This window comes from Calonectris borealis, chromosome 18, assembly GCF_964195595.1.
Source record: "Calonectris borealis chromosome 18, bCalBor7.hap1.2, whole genome shotgun sequence".
Lineage (NCBI taxonomy): Eukaryota > Metazoa > Chordata > Aves > Procellariiformes > Procellariidae > Calonectris > Calonectris borealis.
The window spans coordinates 5,409,926-5,432,961 of record NC_134329.1 but is presented as its reverse complement, the minus strand read 5'-3'; the positions used below and the strand labels follow the sequence as shown (position 1 = coordinate 5,432,961).

Below are 23,036 nucleotides of genomic sequence, written 5' to 3'. Positions count from 1 at the left end.
GCAGCAGCCTTAGCAACAGCTGCTTGAGGGTAAGCGGGGTTCCACACCGTACCTCTGCAGGTTTCGGGCAGTGACACTGGTCACTGCTGGCATTGCTCTTACCAGGCACAGCTAGGCTCATCCTTTGCCTTCTCATCACCTTTGTACAACCGGCATCCAAATGGAAGCCTTCCAAATGCTGTAGAACCATGCCTGCTGAAATGAACAGGCAAGCAGATTATGCTGAAGGCTCTTGTGCTGTGAATAATACATAATAAAGAAATAATCATTTCTTTGTCTAAGTGAAAACTGGATGCCACTTTATCTTCGTGGAATTTAGTAACACCTCTTTCATGGAAAAAATGTAAGAATCTGAAACTTCAGAAAGCTTTCTGCAATAAAATGATGAACACACGGCCATCAGCTAAAAGGTTTGACTTCAAATGAATGAGATCAAAATTAAGATTTCATTAGAAAGCAAGCCTTAGTCAGGACCCAGGGAAAGAATCCAAGCAAAACAGTAAAAAAAAAAAATCTAACAATAGTAGGATGTAAAAAAGACAGAGGAATAAATTATAGAAGTTGTCTATTTCTATCTAAAGACCAATTACAGTTAATTTGCAGAATTATGTGAATTCTCTTATCATCTGTAATGATGCAGGTCTTTTTAAAATCACTGGTAACCAAATCCCAAAGGTATCGGCTTTTGCAGTAGACCAGATCACAAACCTAGCCCAAACACAGTCCTTTATGATTCTTTTATCTGGCAAATGGCAGCCAAGTATTCCCTTTTACTTCAGATGAGCTACAGTAAGTGCCAGAACTGTTTGAGGATGTGCCAATCAATCACACATGTGCACCAGAAAGGGAATGTCATTAGAGGATAGACATGCATTTCTTCTGTTTTATCACCCCTGTGTATCTGGAGTGGATTTGAACCAGTGATTTTTTTTTCATCCAGATGCCCATGGATGTTCCTCCATCCAGTTCAATAAGAAAAATAAGAATGTACAAGAATTGCCATTTTATCATTAACAGTGATTAATATCAAATACCTCAAAACACGTAAGATCTCTGCCATAGGCACATATGGGAAAACCTGACTCATGAATGTCTTATCTTAATTCCTACTTGACTTTGGTTTATTTCATAATGCATTAGGCTTTATTCTTTCTAAATCAATTCACAGTAAATGCCTTTAACCAGAAGATGCATGTTTTAGAACAAAGTTACTAAATTGCTCCCTCTTAGTCAATAATGAAATTAATATCCTTTAATAAGAGACACACAGTCCAAAATTTTCAGTTAACAGACAAGCAAATTAAAAATTGTTTCTCTCTCAGTTCAATTCCTAGTTCTTCTCTGGCAGGAATTTACATATCTTCCTTATATCACTTGTTATCATGTTTCCTCTTACTCAGTCCATCCTAAAAGAAATAAGCATAGTACACACTTTTCAAGAAGAGACCAGTTAGAAACTACATGCAAATGATAACTTTTGCTTTGAAAGCCTATCAACCACTTCACAGATCACAACACTGTTGAGTCTGCCAGCCCAGTGTTTAGTATTTGGCTTTATCTGAAGTCCAGAATGCCTCAAGCTCCATCAGTAGTTTTACAACAAAACTGAATATTATAAGTATCACCATGTTCCAGTATTTAAAGGGTGGCTACAAAGAAGACGGAGACTGCCTTTTTACAAGGAGTCACATGGAAAAGACAAGGGGTAATGGGTAGAAGTTACTCCTGCGGAGATTCCGATTGGACACAAGAGGAAAATTTTTCACAATGAGAACAATCAGCCATTGGAATAATCTCCCCAGCAAAGTGGTGGATTCCCCAACATTGGACACTTTTAAGATTCAGCTAGACAGGGTGCTGGGCCATCTCATCTAGACCGTGCTTTTGCCAAGAAAGGTTGGACCACATGATCCTTCAGGTCCCTTCCAACCTGGTATTCTGTGATTCTATGAAGTGTCCTCAGAAGTCTGTGGGCAGCATCTTGTGTCAGGTAATACTATGTCTCAGGCAAAAGCTCACCAAAGATTCCTTTTTCATCTGTGAGGACTAAGCATTATTTCCATGCCTAACCTAGAAACTGTAACAGAAGAAACAAAGAGTGTAGGTGGTGATGAAGCTAGCCTAAAAATTTTTAGTAACTTAGTTCATGAGTTTTCTTATACTCTCCTTGGGTCAGACAGCTGGATGAAATTGAACATGACTACTTGTGTAGATTCTCATGCATACACAGCAGTCACTTCAGTTTTACAAAGTTATTTTTATTTAGCAATTGCATCTTCAATAGTTATTAAGATTTTTCTTAAATAAAAATTCTGCTTTTCATAAAAAAGCTGTAATTAACGAAAGTCACTTTCTCTTTTTTTCACCTCATTTTCTGAAATGACGTAGAAGGAACAGCATGCTTAGAAGAGCCAGATTCTTCCTCATTTTCATGGAGACGCTTTCTTGTTGTGGTTGGCTAAAAGAAAGATACAGCACGATGGCTACATGAAATCAGGTTAAGACAGAGCCTAACTGTTTTGCTTGCTACAGAATTACAGATGTTGGATAAAGTCTCCTTTCTGTGACCAAAAAAGCAGCATGACTAACAAATGTTTCTCCACCAAGATCTCTACCAAGATCTATCCAATTATATTTGAGCTTTCTCATATAAGACACTGCCCCCAGCTTTATCTGTTTAAAATTCTCCTAATTAGCATCTGGTAATGAATGTCACAATACCATTCTAAACTTTCACTAGCATAAGAACTTTTCCTTGAATACTAAACATTTGTGACTTGAATCCATCAAAACATACATGTTCAACAATTTAATTTTAAATATATGAATAATCCTTTAAAGCCTAGGAGACTGTTTCTATACATTTAAACGAAGTGTTTTGCCAAAGCACAGAAGTCCATTGCTTCAGAAAAGCAGAGATAATTAGCAGACTGCTACATACAGCCAAAATGCACATTTCTCTATGTTCTCAAAATTAACTGATTTTCTTATTATGGATTACTTCGAAATCTAGTTTCTCTGTGCATCAAGTATTAATCTTCAAATAACCTGTTACACATACCATTTTTGATGTTTGCGGTGGATTCATATTGGCACGTGTCTGAGCAAGTAGCTGTTGAAATGTACTCTTCATATCCTCATCCTGTGAAAAAAAAGCAGTAGCTCTAAGTAGTATATGGAATATTTAAGGGAAAAGCTTACATTTTGGCTAATGAAATGTATCAGCAATTAAAGAATGAATAAATGAATAAGGAGAAAAGGAGGTTCCCCCACTTTCCCTCAAATAAACACCTTCCTAGTATGGCTTCACCAACGGCAAGTCTTGCCTGATCAACCTAGTGGCCTTCTATGATGGAGTGACTACATCAGTGGACAAAGGAAGAGCTACAGATGTCGTCTGTCTGGACTTCTGTAAGGCCTTTGACACGGTCCTCCACAACATCCTTCTCTTTAAATTGCAGATACAGATTTGATGGATGGACTATTCGATGGATAAGGAATTGGCTGGATCATCGCATCCAGAGAGTAGTGGTCAAGGGCTCAATGTCTGGATGGAGATCAGTGACGAGTGGTGTCCCTCAGGGGTCCATATTGGGACCAGTGCTATTTAATATCTTCATCAATGACACAGGCAGTGGGATCGAGTGCACCCTCAGCAAGTTTGCAGATAACACCAGGCTGAGTGGTGCGGTCAACACGCCTGAGGGATGGGATGCCATCCACAGGGACCTGGACAAGTTCAAGAAATGGGCCCATGTGAACCTCATGAGGTTCAACAAGGCCAAGTGCAAGGTCCTGCACCTGGGTCAGGGCAACCCCCAGTATCAATACAGCCTGGGGGATGAAGGGATTGAGAGCAGCCCGGCCGAGAAGGACTTGGGGGTACTGGCGGATGAAAAGCTGTACATGAGCCGGCAATGTGTGCTCGCAGCCCAGAAAGCCAACCGTATCCTGGGCTGCATCAAAAGAAGCGCGGCCAGCAGCTCGAGGGAGGTGATTCCGCCCCTCCACTCTGCTCCGGTAAGACCCCACCTGCAGTACTGGGTCCAGCTCTGGAGCCCTCAGCAGAAGAAAGACATGGACCTGTTGGAGCAGGTCCAGAGGAGGGCCACGAAAATGATCCAAAGGATGGAACACCTCTCCTATGAGGAAAAGCTAACAGAGTTGGGGTTGTTCAGCCTGGAGAAGAGAAGGCTCCGGGGAGACCTTATTGCAGCCTTTCAATACTTAAAGGGGGCTTATAAGAAAGATGGGGACAGACTTTTTAATAGGGCCTGTAGCGATAGGACAAGGGGTTTCAAACTAATAGACTAGATATAAGGAAGAAATTTTTTACCATGAGGATGCTGAAACACTGGAACAGGTTTTCCAGAGAGGTGGTAGATGCCCCATCCCTGGAAGTGTTCAGGGTCAGGTTGGACATGGCTCTGAGCAACCTGATCTAGTGAAAGATGTGCTCCTTATTGCAGGGGGGGGGTTGGACTAGATGACCTTTAAAGGTCCCTTCCAACCCAAACCATTCTATGATTCTGATATGCCCCACAGTAGAATTTTGAGCAGGTGGTTTATGTACAGTGCTGGTAAGAAAAAATAGTTCTATTTCATTCTACAAAGAAACAGTTTCCCCTCGATAACTACTTAGCTAATACAAGTTCATACTAATGAACTTGCAGTATCATTCAACAAAGTATAACAACACTGAAAGAACAAAACATACAGGCTAGGAGTTTGTGCATTAATTCATTCGTCAGCCTTATCAGAAGAGGCCTCATCAGGACTTGGGGCCTGCTTTCACCAAAACAGAGTTAGTCACTCTTGAAAAACAAGTATTTTCCTTATAGTCTTATATTCTGTTCTCACAATGGCTTCCCTTTCTAACAGCATATTTTCATTTCCACTAGCTCAGCTTCATCAGTATCCCAAATTTGGGTAGTTTTCATTACCACACACACTCCCCGCAAAGCAAACCTGTTGTACACAGTAGGTAGAGAAGAACCAGCTAAAACATCCATACCCTAAAAACAAACAAACAAACAAAACCAAACCCACACACCAAACTTGCAAACAAAACATTATCTTAAAAAGCATCCCACAATTATCCTTAACATAAGTCAGTCCACAGAACATATTAAAGGCTGTAAATTGAAACATTTGGAAAGCAAACATTCAGAATTTGGGCAAGCATTTCACTGAAGCTTCCCTTCTGAAAACCCAAAAGATTATCAACAAATATTATATTATTAATAGAGCATTCATATCTCTACAGAAGTTCACTGCATAGTACAGTTCATTCTCTATTTACCCCAAGTGGTAAGCCAGAAGCTGCTATTAGTGGAAGGAAAGTGTCTAGGAGACATGCACTGCGAAAGTGGACTTAATAGTCTCAATTGCGCATAAACAGGCCTGGCTGTAGAAGCATTAAGAGGAGGGAAGGACAGCACAGGGGAGGGAAGGGCAGCAGAGATCCTTTGTTAAGAGAAGCTAGTTTAGCAGAAAGTCAGGCATGTTTCAAGAGAAAAAGCTAGCATGTAATCTCATTCTGGTTCAGCTGCCAATGACCAGGGTGCTCTTTGTATATGCTGGGCAACCTCAGGGAACAGGAAATCAGTGCAAACAAGACATTTAGTTGACATAGTAGTGACTCCCTATTTTAAAAAGAAAATCTCATTCCCTAGTTTCAGCAATTTCTCCTGCAGGAATTTTATTAGAATGGGTTGCTATGGATTAACTGCAAACCCTAAATCAGACTTCCAAACCTGAAATCAGGTCTTTAAACCTTTCCCAGGACTAAATGAAGTATGCTGCTCATAGTGATTCAATACAGATAATTTCCTTTGGCTGAGCTTTGAACAGTGACTGTGTGTTCACCAACTGAACAACTGATCTAGAACCAAAACCAGACATTTATTCTAAACAACTGACTGAAGCTAACAGGTTGTATAATTTTGTTCCATTATCACAGCAAAGATTGGGAAACTCCAAGAGAAGCGAATGGGACATTCACTGCTAGAGACAGTTAGAAATAAGGATCATTGAGCTTCAAAGGATTTCAAATGTTTTGACTGGGTTTTTTGGGTGAAGGCAGGAGAGGGGGTTCTTTTTCTAAGCAATGGAGTGTTACAGTATCTCCTTTTTTGGTTTAAATATGTTCTTAAGTGCTACAAAAAGGCTTTGATGTGAACATGCAGTTTATTCTATATAGAATTGGGACGTGCCTTTCTTTTCCAGTGTCACCTGTTTTGACTGTGGCTACATTTCAGTTGATGGGTAAGATAAGTATTTTTCCATTTATATAACAAACACTCGAGTTTTTCTTCAGCATGCAACCAAACTAATCTTGTCCCATTCAAAAGATCCCAGTGAAGTTTTCAGAGGCAGAAACAGCAATTAATTGTTTATATGCGTTTGAAAAACGTTTTATTAAGTACCTCGTAAATACAGGTAAGACATCTCCACTGAGTAGTACTTAAGTTTAAGCAGCCCACTAAGTTTTAAAGTGTTAGATTTAAGCAAAGAATGGAGTAAACAGCACAGGTATTTAAAACACTAATTTAAAAGCACTACTGGTTTAAATAAAGCTGTAGAAATTAAGTTTTGTCTGGAGAACATGCTTACTTTTAATATCTGAAAAATTCCCTAGTGGACCCAAAATCTTTAGAGAGGGCTAACAGGCATTAGCTGTATGCATAAAGTATGTGTCTGTTGTGTTTTTTCCATACTAACTTTTAAAGATAATACTTACAGACAACACAAGAGGGAGTGGGGAGCCAGTAACTCCTTCTCACTACTCACAGTAACAGGACTCAAGGAGCTCTTTTGGTGGTAGTATTCAACGTGTGTGATATGTAGAACTGAACATATTGGATGTTGGCCTTCCAAGCAGGCAGTGTACATCACCTATAAACAACTGATACTCTTAGTAACAGCCCATGAAGGGAAACAGTTTAAAGAATGGCATATGAATGCTAGATGACATTTGGATTTGTGGGTATGATGTTTTCTGAAACGTTTTGTCCTGTCTTCAAAATTAAACATAACAGTAAGAGGTGTCCCTAAAGGGAATATATAATCAAGATGCTAACACCTTGAGTTTACATACTGAAATATCTCAAATTCTTAGCTTGTCTACATCACTGTCATATATTTCCCCTTTCCCATTACGCATACCAGCGATTCTTAAAATCAGTGTACCATGGCTTATCAGTAACATTTCCTGCTCAGAATTATAATCTCAATGTAAGAATCTATATCTGATTAACTCACTGTAGAAGTTACACACAAAACTACAGTAGTAAAATCCAGGAATGACAGGAAGAATTTTCTGATGCCCAGCAGTATAATTAGGACAAGTTAATGACTTAAAAACAGTCATCCAAATGCATTTTCTGTCTCAGGAAGCTGCCAGCTGTTGAGCACTGAGTGATACTCCCTTGCTTCCACCCTGTTTCTTATGCTCTTTACCTAAGCATCTGAAACCAGACACTGTTCCCAGCGGGGGAATATGAATAGCATTGTGCTCAGCATGAGTAAATAGAACCTGTTGTGTGGCTCAGAGGTAGGCTGGGTGACTTTCTTCAGCCTCCTCAAGCAAAAATATCTAGGAAAGCTCATAGGCCCAGTGGTCACCTCTGGAGTGCCAAAATTAATAAAAGACCACCTAAAGACTACCTCTCACAAACCTAACTAGACTGTAACAGGAGGCAGGGAAACTATCACCTCCTACTCAGAGGGTTCCCAAACCAGTGATGCTTATTCATACTCATCACAGTAAGAACATAGTAGTCCTGGACACTTGCCAGAAACAAACTGCAGGATTCTGCACTGCCTGCCCACACAAACAAGATGAGGAAGTGGGGTTCTGTTACAATGCTCAAAGGAGGAGGTCCATCCTATCAGAACCGCAATCAGACTTGGTCTCTAAAAAACACATTTTGATTCTCAGATGTTAAAGAGTTCTGAGAAGTGTCTCAGACAGGATGCAGAAGCTGCTGGTTGTATTAAAAGAAGGTATTCAGCAGAACACTCCATGCTTTTTTTGCAGCCCTCTCTGCAGGGACTAAAAATTTGAAAGCACAGACTAGCTACAGATGCAGACTGGGCTTTGTTTTCTGAGAAAAAATTCCAGAGATCCAGGATTTTCCATTAAATTCAGAGCAGATCATGGAGGCATACAAAGGGTGTTGAAGCAGGACCAGAGTATGGAAAGGAGCAGATTAATACCAGTATCCTTCAACAAAAATAAAGACAGAGAGGCCTGTCAACCTCTGCTGTTGAGCTGGCACCACATCTTCCAGCAGAAGCCAACTGGCTGGTGGGAAAGAATTAGTGACAGAAAAGCTGGCATTAGATAGAGCAACAGACTTGCAATTTGCTGCATGGCATGACACAGAAGTAGAAAGAACTGTACCTATCATTTGTGCTCAACCACTAATCTAGTGTTGACTCAGGCAGATATTTGCAAGCTCTACCTATTCCAATTCTTCCTGAGCAGAGACCACGAGGAGGTCATTGTTGGTATTTACCGTTAGGACCACTGAATTCTGATTCTCTTAACATCAAAATCAGTTTCATCTTCCTCCCACAAAGAAAAAACAGCTGTTTTGATGGGAAGGCCAGAGATGACAGGACTGCAGGAGTCCTGACACACTACTTAGCTAAAGGTGATAGGCTGGAACAGAACCTAGTTTACTTTGACAGAACTCTTCAGTACTCTACAATGCCTATAAAACATGATCCAGAGTCAAACGTCCATGGGATAACCACAGAATAGTGAACATATAAACTGTGAAATGCCTTCTTCCAGCTGGACAGATGGACAAATTATGGAATCTGAGTCCTTCTCCCTTACCTGAATAGAGGTTACTGAAGATGCATCAACCATGAGATATTGCAGATTTAGTCTGAAAGAATTACATTACTTGGCAAGGACCCAAGCTGCTTTGAGCCACCTTTATTATATGACAATGTAATAAAGATCATGAGACCAAGAGAACAAAAAGTTCTCCTATACAAGTTCTCATGGCTGTTGCCAAGGGTCCTGACAGTTAGCAATAAGACACATTCTAGCATGGGTCAGGCTGCATCAGGAGGTAATCAAATTGGTCAAGGCTGAGAAATGCCCTCAGCCTGTGCAGACAGGGTATATGAAGTCATGTGAGCTGCAGTGCTGTCAGATAGTTAAGCCACAAAGACGATGCATTATCCAGATAATAAACGGAAAAGGCAACAGACATAAAACTAAGGATAGTGTGGCCACTTTGGAGAAGAGAAGTTACCGATTCCTTTTCCTCTCTGGCAGAAGAGTGTGTGATGTGGCAAGGTAAAACCTACATATGGAGACCTCATGACAAGGTGGAGGGCAAAGGAGAAGTCAAATTAAAAGGGAAATCAAGCAAAGATGTGTTTAGGATGGGAAAAGGCACTAGACAGCATCAGGCAAGGCTACAAGACTACAAATAGCAGCAAAAACAGTTGAAAAGGACCATGGAACTGAAGGACCAAGAAAGCATACCATGCTGTAAAAGCTAACGAAGGCTTTGCCAGGGACAGGGGCCAAGAAAATAAACACATTGAAAAACAACAGGGAGTCTAGTTGCCATTGCAAGAGGAAAAGACAAGGAGAACAGAAAAATAAGAAAATCTGTGTGCTGCAGAGACAGCATTTGCTTGTTGGGAGAGCAAAGAAGCAACTCTGTTCTGTATACTGCAAGAAAAGAGAAGGCTCCATCCCACAAAGGCTTTGACACACAACAAGGTGCTCCAAGATCATCTTGCTTCCAACAGAGAGACATGGAAGCAGTCTGTTCAAGACGCTCACTCTGTTTGGTTTAGTTTTCCAACAAGAAAGTGGCTACAGTATCTGCGCCAATGTCATCCTACAGGTTGGGATCTGATGGCTCCTCTTCCTACATGTCATTGACAATACCAGTAAAACAAACAATAATTCCTAGACATATGGCCTTTTCATTCTCTCTTCACTTTCTCTATGTAGGCAGCAGGATCTCTCTGGTCTTACAGCAGCCAGCAGAAACTGTATAGCCAGCTGGCAGCCAGGCGGCAGTGCATGCCCATGAGAAGGACCAGATGAAAGTTGCTCTTCTGCTGGCTGCTGTCAGAGACAACCTATGGACAGGCAGACTTCAGCTCTGACTTAAGATAACAGTTGTTACTCCCATGAAGCTGAAGAATTGAAGCTCTCATTGCCCATCATTGTATCCCTTTTATGGTATATACAGAAGCGGGATCAGGCATGCATTACATCTCTGGTGACTGGAGTAGTCAGTGTTCCTTGCAGAAGCAAATTACACTGTATCAACAAAACCTCATAACATTCAGGCTATTGAACTGCCTTTGAATTTACATCAAGAAGTTATCCCCAGAAAAACCCAGCTTTGCATCCCCAGAACAACCCAGCTTTGCTGTACTTCAGTTAAGACTCCATTCCTACCTGAAGCCAAGGATGGTCTAAGGCTTCCTCTGTTGTAAGACGTTTGCTTGGATCCACTACTAACAGCTTCTTCACAAGATCCAGAGCTAAGATAATAAAAAGAGTTGGTGGGCATACGATCAATAAATTCATTACCTGAAAATAAGTTCTGCAATATGCATACACCAAAGCTATGTGCAACAATGTGTCTTACAACACTTCAGAACAATGCCCAAAAATACTGGTTGGGCAGATCACTTTTCTTTTTTCTATGCATAGGGAGAGCTGCAGACTGTAACCTTTTTTCCTTCACATGCATATGATTCAACACTTTTCAGTAATACAAAATTACGAGTAGATATTCTGAGCATGTCCACAATTTATGTCCTGAGCATGCACAGGAAGTTCAGCACTTCCCTAAAAGCTTCAGTATTACTGTGGCCAAGCAAAGACAGCTTAATTTAGTTTCCTGGTTTATGGTGTCTTGGAAAGCGGATTATCCAGCTGGGAAGATGGGAAAGAAGAGACAAGACATACACATGTATGCTCAACATAATCACATAAACTCTATTTTCTTAGGAAACTGCTTAATAAGCGCTGTGAAAAATATGGCATTTATGTCATATTTTATGACTCCAAATCTCCCATAAAGGAATTTTGGCAAGATTTACTTTTCATTGTATTTGATTATTCTGTTATACATACCATTAGGACTATGTACGACCTTAACATAATTTCCATTCTCATATATGCCTGACTTATTATTGAATAAGCTTCAAATAATTCAGGAAAGAGTTATATTTGGTACGTTTATTCAAAAAAGAATGATCACATCATTTATTAGAAACTTCTCTGCACATACAAAGGAGTATCCAAGGCAAATACTACAATTTTTTTGTGCATATAAAATGTCCTGAAGAAGAAAAGCATGCAGACAGTAACTATCATTTTAGTTTGCTATGGAAAAACTCAATTAGTTTTGCAGACTACTTAGCTTAGAGTGCGCCAAACCTAATAGTTGATTCCACAAATGTAGCTGATATTTTAAGCTCAAAGACTAGCACTATGAAATTACTCTAATATTTCTCCCTTGGAATTCTAACTCATATCCCTTAAATTCCTGGCATTTTTCGTTCAACACTTAAAGAATCTTTGAGCAAGGCAAAGTTTGTAGACCAGCTTGATAAAGTCAGAAGAAAAAGTGAAAAGGAGGAAACACAGATGTATGTGCCCACAAACTCTATACTTCTGTAGTTAATAAAGCTAAATATTACTAAGAAATTTCTTCAATGAAAATGCATCTGCTCTTTCTAATGCTTCAACTTTGAACTTAAAAAAAAACAAAAACATTTTTAAGAGACTACTTTAAAAGCTAAACATATCAACATGAAATGTGCCATGCACCTGAAAGGAAGTTAAAGGAAAACAAAAACTATGAGAAAAGAGCTAGATATTCTGCTACCCACTGTAATGGAGTCATACCCATGTCTGACACATGCTTCCATTCTTTTGAAATGAACGTGTATTCTCCACGAGTGATTTGATCTTTCAGAGATAGTTGGGTATTTTGCTCATTAAATGGTGGATATCCACACAAGCTATATAAAAGAAGAAAACAAGTTAAATAAGACAGATTTTGTCATAGCAAATGAAACACTAAAATCACACATTTTAAAGCATCTGCTATCATAGCGTCTTTTACACATATATAGTTTTAAACACACACTTTCACTTCCTAATAAAGATACTGAAGTTGCCAAGTCTCGAGCCATGTATGTCAATGACTGCCCAATGAAGGTAGCATCTACACAATATCTTACCATACAAAAAGAATAACTCCTAAACTCCAGCAGTCCACAGCTCGGCTGTATCCAGCAGTCCCAAGTGAATTTAGAACCTCAGGAGCAAGATAAGTGGGAGTACCACATAATGTTTTCATAAGAGAAGTTTCTCCAAGAATCTTGGATTGTCCAAAATCTGTAATCTTGTATTTAAAAATGGTTACACCACATTACATATTAGGATTGACTGTACTAGAACATACCATATTGTCAACATACATCAGGACGTAACATTAAGTTTCTTCCTTCCAAGTCAGTTCCAGTACATGACTATGAACAAAATTTACCCCAAACGTTATTAAGTATTCAGTAAACAACAACTAAGAACAGGAGAGGAGGAGTAGGGAGAAATATGACAGAGGATCACACTTTACACTAGCAAAAAGTACTCTCAGATTTGCATATAAATGAACAACCACAGAATAAAGGAATTGTAGCTTATTAGAAAAGATTACTTGAAAAATAAGCAGTTTAGCATGCAACTCTATTCAATGCTTTATCTGGGAAAAAAAAACCACCCACAAAAAACACTCCCAAAAAACCCCAACCCTAGCCCCCTCAAAAAAACCCAAAACAACAAAAAAAACACCTGTCACCATACAGCCTGGATATTTATGGAAATGTTGTCTGTAATTCAATAATTTAGATTTTATTGAAAAAAAAAAGTATCGACATTTGAAGTTGTGTACTCAATTAAGTGCTATACAAGCACAACATTTCTCAGTTGTTCTTAGAAAAGTGTATGGGTTGAAATATCCACAAAAGTAAAATTAAAATAATGAAAAAAAAACCCTCAATGTTTTAAGTTACTTCATAGTTTGTATGACTAATTCCATAATATTTTTTTTGCTATGTTTAACTAAATATTGACAAGAACGGGAAGGAATACTCCCAAATTTCTAAATGAACAAGAAGAAATGTAAGTTTCCTTACCTTTATAAGACAAGTCTCTTCAGAAGATGAAAGTAGCACATTCTCTGGCTTTAGATCTCGGTGTATAATTCCATTGTCATGAAGATACTAGACATATACAATCAAAGAAAAACAGACTATTAACTTTTTTTAAATGTACGCTTTCCAATTTTTCATATAGCAATGGCAGGATAACTGAAATGGTTGTGTAAGAGGCATGCATGCATTTAAAGCTACACAACTTATGAATCTCTCTTCTTGAAAAAAAAAAAAAAAACACCACACCAAACCAAATAAAAAAACAACCTTAAAAACCATTATGCTTCAAATGTCAAATCTCAATGCAAGCACAGTATGTAGACCTGGCAAGGTGTTCCATTCTTCCCATTCACTGGAAAGCTATGCTTCTTTCTTCATCTCAGTAAAAGCAATAGAACTAAGGAAGACCAAAGTTCTATGTTGCCTGTGTAGGAATTCTGGTTTTCCGTCTCTCTCTCTCTTCTTTCTTTTAGTCATTATTATTGTATGATCATACACTCTTAAATATAAGTCCACATTTCAATTTGCAAAGACAGTGAAGTTCACCATGCCACAACAGTCCTCACACTGCTGAGTGACAGTGGACATTTAAAAAACACCTCAGTCATCAAAGAGCTGGAGGCTGAAAAAGGGTTCAAAAACCTGGTGATATAACTAGGAAAACTGAGTAAGGAGGAGATATAAGATCAACATCAGGTTAAATATACAAAGGATTTTGAAAAAAGTTACTTCCTTGAGGCAAGTGTAGAATTGTTCCCTTATCTGTAGTTCTGAAGTTGACATGCAAGTCTACTATCCAGCTTTCTACTGGCTCCAAATCTGAGAACAGACTTCTAGCTTCATTAGGAGAACATTTGACAGCAAGCAAGAATCAAAGTTCAGTCATAAGTGACTGATATATTAAGATACAATGAAGTTTGTATTAAAACTAGGAACAACATTTATTCTAACTAGTAGTACAAAATACGTACTAGAGATGTCTTCACACTTACACCGAAGGAAGCTTTTCTTCATTGTATCTGAAGACATAGAATCATTATGAAGTAGAAGGTAATGACACCACTGTTATTATAGGAGTGGCTGTCCCAAAAGTGAGAATTGGGGAAAAATACAATAGTTCACTCACTAATGAGGAAAATAATTCTAGGTTTATTAGTTATTAATACCTACTGCAGAACAACTATTAAGTTTCTATTTTTGGCAGTTGCAAGATATTAAAATTGAGTTAAAAATAAAAAGGAAAAGAATTGATCGGAAAGCATATTCAGGTCCAGAAAATTACGTTTGACATAGAAAACAATCTTGCAGAAGGTACTAATGAAATATGCTTACCATTTCATGAATTTAGAAGAAATTTATCTAAGGACTCAATATTCAGTATTTGAGATCTATTAAAGTAGTCTTAATCTGTTGTCTGCTGAACTGAAATGCTTATTCAGGAGTGCACAGTAAAGCACCTGATCACTAATTTTTTTTGAAGGCTACTACACTGATGACTCTTTGCCCACATACTACTGAAAGTCTCACATGATAATCCTGCCATCAAAGCAGCCTGTATTATTACTTTAGTCCCTGTTTTTAATAAGTAAGAGTGTTTGAATGCTCTTTGCCTGCACTGAGCTAAAGAATCTTGTTAAACCAACTTCTTAAGAGCGTTGTGCTGATTGCTTGCACAGGTTTCGGAAGTTACAAATGACAGAAAAATTCATCTGACTTACATTCATATGCATAACCATATTTTTCTTGGTAGAATTCGTCATTATGTACCTTTACAGCCAGCAGCATCTGATAAAAATACAACTTGCAGGTAGCTTCTTTCATCTTGATTGGCCTTGACACTCTGTCATACAATTCTCCTCCTTCCATCCTAAAACAAATGCAGGTAACAAGTCAATACATTACTTCCAAAAGATTCACCTCATTAGACAAGACTGAGACCAAAACATTTGGCTATTTTGGCTACAGGGAAGGAATATATTTCTGAAAATGAGTGAGCAACGTCCTAAACACAGCACACACACTGCTGAATTAGGCCTAATCCCTTAAGTCTTCACTGGGAGTTGTTACAAGATTTTTGATCAGCCTCCTCTTATGAGCTCAAAATCAAAAAAGTAGCAGCAATCCACAACAGCAGCATAGTGGGCAACTATCCAGGCACTAAGTGCCTTCAAAGCGTAGAAGGATTACTCTCCTGGTTATCCTAGTTCCTAATTTTACAGAGGTTTCAGAGAAGAGAGGAGGCCAGCAAAAGAAAAACAAAACAAACGAACAAAAAAAAAAACCCCTGGCTTCAGAACTACGCACATTCTTTGTAGCTACAAAAAATATTTCATTTTATGCATTTACTTTCAAACAAGTTACTTACAGTTCCAAAACAATGTAGTAATCCTCTGCTTCAAAAAAGTTTTTGATCTTGATTAAGCAAGGCTAATAAAAAAGGGAACACAAATGGACACACACAAAAAAGTAGAATCATTTGTAGAAACTAACATTATCAACAGTTTATCATCCTAAAGTTCCTAGTTCAGTATGATTTCAACCATGCCAGTTAAACTAACACTTAACACAACTGACTAGCGCCCCAGGCTTTGGCAAACACTTAATATTCAAGTCTGTTGTCTTCTTCCCCCGTCCCTCCACACACAAAAACATTCAACTCTTGCGGTGACTACAGCTCAACAAGTATCCTTATTTTTTCCAGTTGTGAGTTACCATACCCTCAATATTTTCTTTATATGCAATAGTACATTGGGAAGCAAGGGAAAGTTCATTAAGCTATGCAAAGTTTCCACTTAACAAAAGTAAAAGAAATGCCTTTTGCAGGACAGGGGGGATGCAGGGGAAAGAGGGGATACAAATTCAAAAAATTGCCAGCAGAATCTTCTAATCTTTATATTTGGTTATCTGGCAGTATTTACAAAAACATGCATCAAGGAAAGATTTCTACAACAATGGTTCAGGTTGAAACTTCTCCTGTAAAGTTTCTTCTCAAATCTACATCTCAGTTACTCAAGGTTTTAAAACCTCAAATCTGTAAAGACATAGAATACTTAAAAGAAGAAAAAAGAAGTGTTCAATAGACTTATTTACAAGAAAAGTTATATGCATCCTTTAACATATTTTCTAAACAGATAAAATTGATCTTTAGTTACTACACTAAGGTCAGTGAATTACAGAAGTACATAGGCAGTAAAAAGGAATAAAAATGTACAGTAACACTCACATGATCTATTTTCTTCAAAATTTCAATTTCTGTATTGATATTGAAAGCTGGGTTCTGTTAAAAGAATCAAATATCATATTGGGTAAGACAGTGCTGTTCTGGAATAAGACACATCAGAAATAAGAGACAGTACCAGAAAAGCTATCATTTCATGTCCCTTGCTACTTTAAGTGACCATAACATATAATCTTTTTCCATAAACTAATCAGGTGCCTTCAGTGAATTAAATGAACAGCCTGCTCTCAGTATCTGTACCAAGATATTGCTCCAGACATGTCATTTCACTGCAGGTTAGAAATCTCCACCTAATTTCCAAACTACAAAAAAAAAAAAAAATCTTGGTGAGTATCTATCAGTATTGTCCTTTAAACAGCTTTCCTCCCTCCAAGATGCTTTCTATATGGGCTAACCCTAAAATTAAATGCTACTCTTTCCTAGCCTTTATTTTGCAAGATAACATAAACAGATTCTTTTAATCTGTGGCTTAGGCTCAACTCATGAAATCAATCCAGCACGGTTTTTTTGTTCTTCTTCCAATCCAAATCAATCATCTTTGAACACACAGGATCAAATCCGAACACAACATTACAGATGTAGTCCTATCTCTGTTTTGTACAATGGCATTTCTTAATAATTATAATTCATAACAGCATTTCTTAATCTTTATTAGAAATGTTCCAAAATTGCATTTTGCAATTTTCAATCACATTGATGTCACATATTCATCTGCAAATAATTATATCTACCTCCCCCTCTGAACTAGGAAAAGTGCAGATTATAGCAGAAATTGTCGCTGATCTTGAAGTGTATGATCTTGCACTATTAAACATTATCTAACGTCTATTAATCCAGCATACAAAACTATCAGTTCTTCATACATGATACTGCAATCTTCCTTTCCTGTCAACAGAGACTTTGGGTCAGTGCCAAAGAGTTGAATTAGTATATTCCCACTTTTTGTGCCATGATCTCTAATTGTAATAGTACAGAAGACTAATCTCAAGACAAATTCTCAAAACTTCCACTAGTAACTAATTCCACTCCCACTGAAGCCCCTGGCATCCTGTCCTCAGCCAGCTACTTTCCTACCTTAGAATTTTTGTCTTTACAAAAATATTTTCCAGATCAAGTAGTAGTTTCCTACACAGTACCCTATGAAATACTTTGTCAGTTTGAACAGATTCTTTATATTGTATCTGTGCTCTGAAGTCCATTTTCTCATCAAATAAATTAATAGGGTTAATCCAACTTGATTTAACTTTAGTAAATCCACAACAGCACAACTTACATAACTCCTTCTTCCATGCACTTTTGCCTCTTAACTGTATTTTTCTTCAAAGTTTATCCTATATCCTTATATAAAATTAAAGTTAGAGTAATAGGTATGAAGTTGCTTGGATCTCCTTCTCATGTTGGAGTAAAGCCATTTGGCTTGTTCTTCTTCAAATTCAGGCTTCTGCTACAAGACTAGACACATGAAAAGCCCTTCCCAAAAGGCTTCATACGATTTTATTAAAAAGTATTATGATGGAGAATACAACAAAATTAGCAGAGTTTGTAAAGTTTTGGTCAGACTCTGCTAGTTATGATGTGCCTATCTGATGCATTTTAGGAGATAAATCCCACAAAACTCCCCACCACCTTTTGTATATACCACATTAACAAACAGTCCTAAATTATGAACATAATGAAATGTGGTCAAAGAAGATTCTATAAGATCAAAAGGCATTTTGAAATTACGTACAGAAGACATTAAGTGAGAAAATCCTCTTTAGTTGGAGAGCTGGGGAGTCAGAGAGGTTACCAAATATTCCAGGACCACTGCAAGATGGCCAAAAGACAGGCAAACAAACAAAAATACTTACTGCGTCTCTAATACCACTTGCCATAAACTTCCGTTTATTGATTATCTTTACCGCAACTTTGTTACAAGTGCTCTTCTCAAATGCGAGTTTGACTTCTCCACAGGCACCACTAACATAAAAGCACAGCTATGTTAACGCTTACAAACACTTTTCAAAAATCTGCATAACAAGTATAGACAAATTAAATGAAGGCATTGGATTACACACAATTTGAGGCTGCTGCTTTCTAACTTTCTGAATATGGCATGTTGTCAAAACTTTCTCAGAAAGCATTCAATAGCTAGGAAGTCTGTTTAAATAGCAAGTGATGTCAAGGGCCACCCATTCAAAAATGCAAGATTAAATATGTAGAGCGACTAATCTGTTTGTACAAAGGGTACCAGTGAATATCAAGCTCTGTCAGCAGTTCCATCACACAAATGCATTTAAGAGAAGAGAACCTAGTGAAGAGTTCTCTCAACACTGGACTGCACAAATCTGAAGAACAGGGTATGACAATACTTTTATTTTTACCGAGTAGCAATTACATTACAGAAAGAAATCCTTGTATTTTGCACTCGGATTTTTTTCCACTTAACCATTCTCCTCCAAACTCTTCACTGACCATCTTTTTCCAAAAGATAAAAAAATAGCATCCACTTAAGATAGCCTCTCTCCTTTTTCCTGAAAACACTTCTTTCCCCTTCTGTCTGAAGGCCCTCAACAGTGATGTTGTAGAAAGCTATATTCTGACATAAAGCTCTTCCTTCTACTGCCAATAACTGAGTAAATTAATATACAAAATTTTAAAACTTGTTAAGAATGTACAGACTTCATTCTCTTCTAGAGAAAAAAAAACTGGGTTTCACAATTAATGGTAGGTTACAAAACCCAAGCCAATTACAGGAATAAAGCCAAAATTCCTGTTTAAGCTGTTGTAAAGAACTCAGGTTCACTCAGGTGTTATCATTCTTTTTTTTTTTTTCCCTTTTTTTTCCCCTTTTTTTCCCCCTTTTTTTTGGCCCCCTTTTTTTTTTGGCCCTTTTTTTTTGGCCCTTTTTTTTCAGAACAGCAGCTCAATTAACACTGGTAATAATTCCAGCACAAGGTACTGAAAACAGTAACAAAATTAATGCTTAATACTGCAGAAAGAAGGATGCTTACCTTCCCAAAGTCTTTGACATGATATATTTCTCTCTGAATTCTCTAGGAAACACCAACTGATCATCCACCATAAGATCAGAAAATACAAACACTAGGAAGATGAGTGGAGATCATTTTCCTGTTATTAACTTTAAAAATTTGTTATAGCGAACAACAATGCCTCCCGAGCTTTTATAGTCAACCACATAACTAAGAATAAGCTGCCTGCTAGAAGAAAAACATAAATACATAAAAAAGTTAATTGATGCTATAAATGACATCAGCTATGGGTTAGCAAGGTGATCTTATTACTGAAAACTGACATCTTTGGTAATAACTTCACAACAGTGATTAATCAATTAACACTATGTTTAAGAACAAAATAGGCAAGAATTTCAATGTCACAGCAGGGAACAAAGAGAAGTGACAATCAGGAAGACAGCATCTTAGTGGAAAAGCAAAGACAAAGAAACAAACCCCCAACCCTGCTAATTTTTAAGAGGGTTAATTATTATTCCAGCATTTGGTAAGTACCTTGGTTTTTTTCAACTTCCCTTGAATAGTCTGTTTCCCCTGTTCCCACCACCACGTACACAGCTACTGAAGCACAAAAGTGTTTCAAAAATAGGAAAGCAACTATAAAAGTTTATACTCTAGTAAGGTGGTTCCTGATGCAGCTTCTTTTAAATTTTCTTTTTTCAGGTTTTTTTCTAGGATTGAGGTGGATATGGATAATTTTTATGCGAGTACTAAAACATCAATTCATAGCTGTCTTTTAACAGCATTCATGAAGAAGCTCAGTTTGCAAGAAACACATTCAAATCACTGCAGAAACGACCTCTTGGTCAACACATAAAGAACCTACTTATGTTATAGCACATTTTACCCTTATTAGTCTGTATAGACAGTGCAATTTCAGAGTTGTGAGTTAGTGGAAGCCTCTTCCCTTTTCCAACGAGCTCTCTATTAACAAAAGTTCCATTTGCACTGTGGTCTTCAATGTAGGCAACATAGGAATTTTTTGGACCCATTTCCTCAAAGAGAAAAAAAACAGGAAAGATAACAGTAAGGAAAAAATTACTTTACTGTAAAGACATGACAGACTATAGAAATTTACTATGGTTGGCTCAGGAAATCAGACTATTTCATAAACCAGCTTAATGGAGCATGCCAAGAATCTTGTTAAAGGAGTCAACATTGAAGGTACTTAAACTTTGATTTCTTTAGGATCTGCCCCGTCAATCTTTTTCAATTATGCCAAGATAGAAAAAGACAATTAACCTTTTTAGCACCTACCCTGAAAATTCGGAAATGCTTCTTGCTATAGTTTTGGTAGAAGCCAGTCTCAGACAATCCTAGCTTAGAAAAACTGTAATCACAGCTTTTGTCTCTTCCAAACCAGTATTCATCATTCACACAGTCTGTAGAGGAGGGGAAAGTAAAGCAGAGAGAGAACACAAAATTGCAGGAAGTTATTAACTATGGCACTACAGAATGATGCCAAATGGTAATGAGTAAGATAACAAAGACAAGATTCTTCTTATACAATCAAGATTATTTGTCTTAATTCAGACAAAGCACCATGCATTATCAACACCTTGTACAATATTTTAGTAATTTTACCCTCTTTAGTAATAGTAGAGTTTTCAGTTCACCTTCAGTAATACAGAGAGACTTGTATGATATATAAACAAAATAAATTATGAAATGGAAAAATGAAGCAAGTAACAAAGAACATGAATACCCCAGAATTCCTCTAAGTGTATGAAAGCTGTGTATCTGGGTACTCAGTATAAACACTGGGATGTAGTACGGAATAGAACATTATTGCAAAAGTTGCAAGCTTGTACTTAAATTTGCTTGTAGTTAATTTGAAAATGAAAAGACACTGCTCTCTACCAAGTTGCTCAAAACTTTTCTGAGGTACTACAAATGAACCATTATTACAGTACGCACATACCACAATTGCTGAAACCTTTTCCAAGTGCAAAGAGTCGACCCCAAGGCTGAGAAACAAGCTCTTCAGATTCCTGGTCCTCAGGGATCGACGGAAGCTCCTGAGTGGGAACAGTGTCCAAAGAACTGAGGGTCCCAGAACTTGAGGAAGACTGACTAGTACTCTGTGACCCACTGGAAGAGGAACTGGTACCACTCTGTGACTGTTGGGCACCTTGAGACTGCTGTGCTTCACTTCCAGTCTCTCGAGACATGTTGGCTTCAAAGAGAATGTTTAAAAAAACAGTTACTACAGCAAAGTAAAATAGACAAACATTCTCACACAGTACTATTAATATCCAAGTCTATTCTCAGACATCAAATACGTAAAACTTTCAACCAAAGTCTGCATGTGTGGATTATATGTAAATTCCCAAGAATTTTGCAAACCATGTTGTTTTTCCTTTAAAAAAAAAAGAATGTGGTGCTCCCTCTACTGGTTCTAAAACAACAGTTAAATCTTATTCCCAGATTTTTACTTGAGCTCTTCAGGGCTCACACTTTATTTCGCAAATGCATGTGCAGCACTCTCTGACAAAGCATCCCTGCACAAAGCAGTAACCGTTGCAGCTCCCCAAACACATAGGGAAAAAATGAAAAAGGAAAAATAAGAACTATAAAATTAAGTATGTCTTCTTGACGTTGAAAGCGCCCAACAGATTTATCACACAGCAAGCCAATTCGGTGGTTTGGCTGAGTATTCCTTTATTATAGGTTATAACTCATGAATTTTCACATCTCTCTTCTATGCAGGTTCTCTTCAGCAATTTTATTTACAAAATAGCCACACCTATACATAATTAATGTACAAAACTCTGCCAGACTCAAAGATACACACCACACCCCTAGCAGCTGCTATCAAAGACAGCAGCAAGGAAAGGCAACAAACAGCATCTACCTGCCCTGTTAAGACAGGGCAATTTCCAGTGGTATTGTTCTTTCCTCCCCACCTAAGAAAAAAACAATCCACTGGCCAACTCATCTTTAGTTGTCTTTCTCCAACAGCATCTGTGCTGATCGTGCCAAGGGGCTACTATAATTCCGTGAGCCCTCCCAGGGTCACTGCCATCCTTTGGGGTCACCTCCACTTACCTATCTGCTTGCTGTCTTGGTTTACCAGTGTATCCTGGTTTTTAAGCTGGTCGCATCCAGCTCAATATATAATCCAGACTAATTTAAGTCTCCTTACCAGTTTGCTACATTTCCTTGTTGGCCATAAAAACACAACCTCGTTACTTTCTGTGTCGCTTTTTGTACAGCGGTGTTCAGAAACGCAGGCAAGGCCCGCAAGCTCCAACACACACAGCCCGGAGAGAGTCCGCCGTCCCGGCCACTGCCCCATCGCAGCGCTGGGGCGCGGCCGCCCGCGGAGGGAAGGCAGGCTGCCCGCGGGACGGAGCTCGCGCGGAAGAGCGCCCGTTTCAGCAGAAGCGGGGCCCGGCGCGGCCCGCCGCCCACGCTGCCGCCCCGCCGGGGCGGGGCCGGGCCGACGCTCTGCACCTGCGGGGAGCGGCGCGGCCGAGGCGGCAGCGGAACCGAGCGCGGGCGGGACCCCGCCGCGACGGGGAATCCCGGGGCGCGGAACTGACGGAAGCCCTTTCTGTCAGCGCCCT

The 23,036-nt window shown here is 38.5% G+C and overlaps 1 protein-coding gene across 5 annotated transcripts; it reads right to left on the bottom strand.

Annotated features, from left to right (window-relative positions):
* Positions 1 to 1,227: 1,227 nt before the first annotated feature.
* On the bottom strand, positions 1,228 to 22,817 carry CHEK2 (checkpoint kinase 2). Of its 5 annotated transcripts, none has more exons than XM_075167451.1 (16): positions 22,613 to 22,814; positions 21,389 to 21,643; positions 20,725 to 20,849; positions 20,315 to 20,462; positions 19,450 to 19,540; positions 18,307 to 18,415; positions 16,442 to 16,495; positions 15,584 to 15,645; positions 14,986 to 15,085; positions 13,201 to 13,287; positions 12,247 to 12,410; positions 11,909 to 12,024; positions 10,448 to 10,533; positions 3,062 to 3,142; positions 2,367 to 2,458; positions 1,228 to 1,406 (listed from the first exon to the last, which is right to left on the bottom strand). In XM_075167451.1, exons 2-16 carry the CDS (start codon positions 21,636 to 21,638, stop codon positions 1,397 to 1,399), a joined length of 1,575 nt encoding a protein of 524 aa, XP_075023552.1. In that variant the 5' UTR covers positions 21,639 to 21,643; positions 22,613 to 22,814; the 3' UTR covers positions 1,228 to 1,396. The 5 variants fall into 5 exon arrangements, 3 of the variants coding, with proteins under 3 accessions (XP_075023552.1, XP_075023555.1, XP_075023553.1); XR_012676422.1 differs by lacking the exon at positions 1,228 to 1,406 and adding an exon at positions 6,743 to 6,897 and having other exon boundaries at positions 1,418 to 2,458; positions 22,613 to 22,817; XM_075167454.1 differs by lacking the exon at positions 1,228 to 1,406 and having other exon boundaries at positions 1,418 to 2,483; positions 22,613 to 22,815.
* Positions 22,818 to 23,036: the final 219 nt, after the last annotated feature.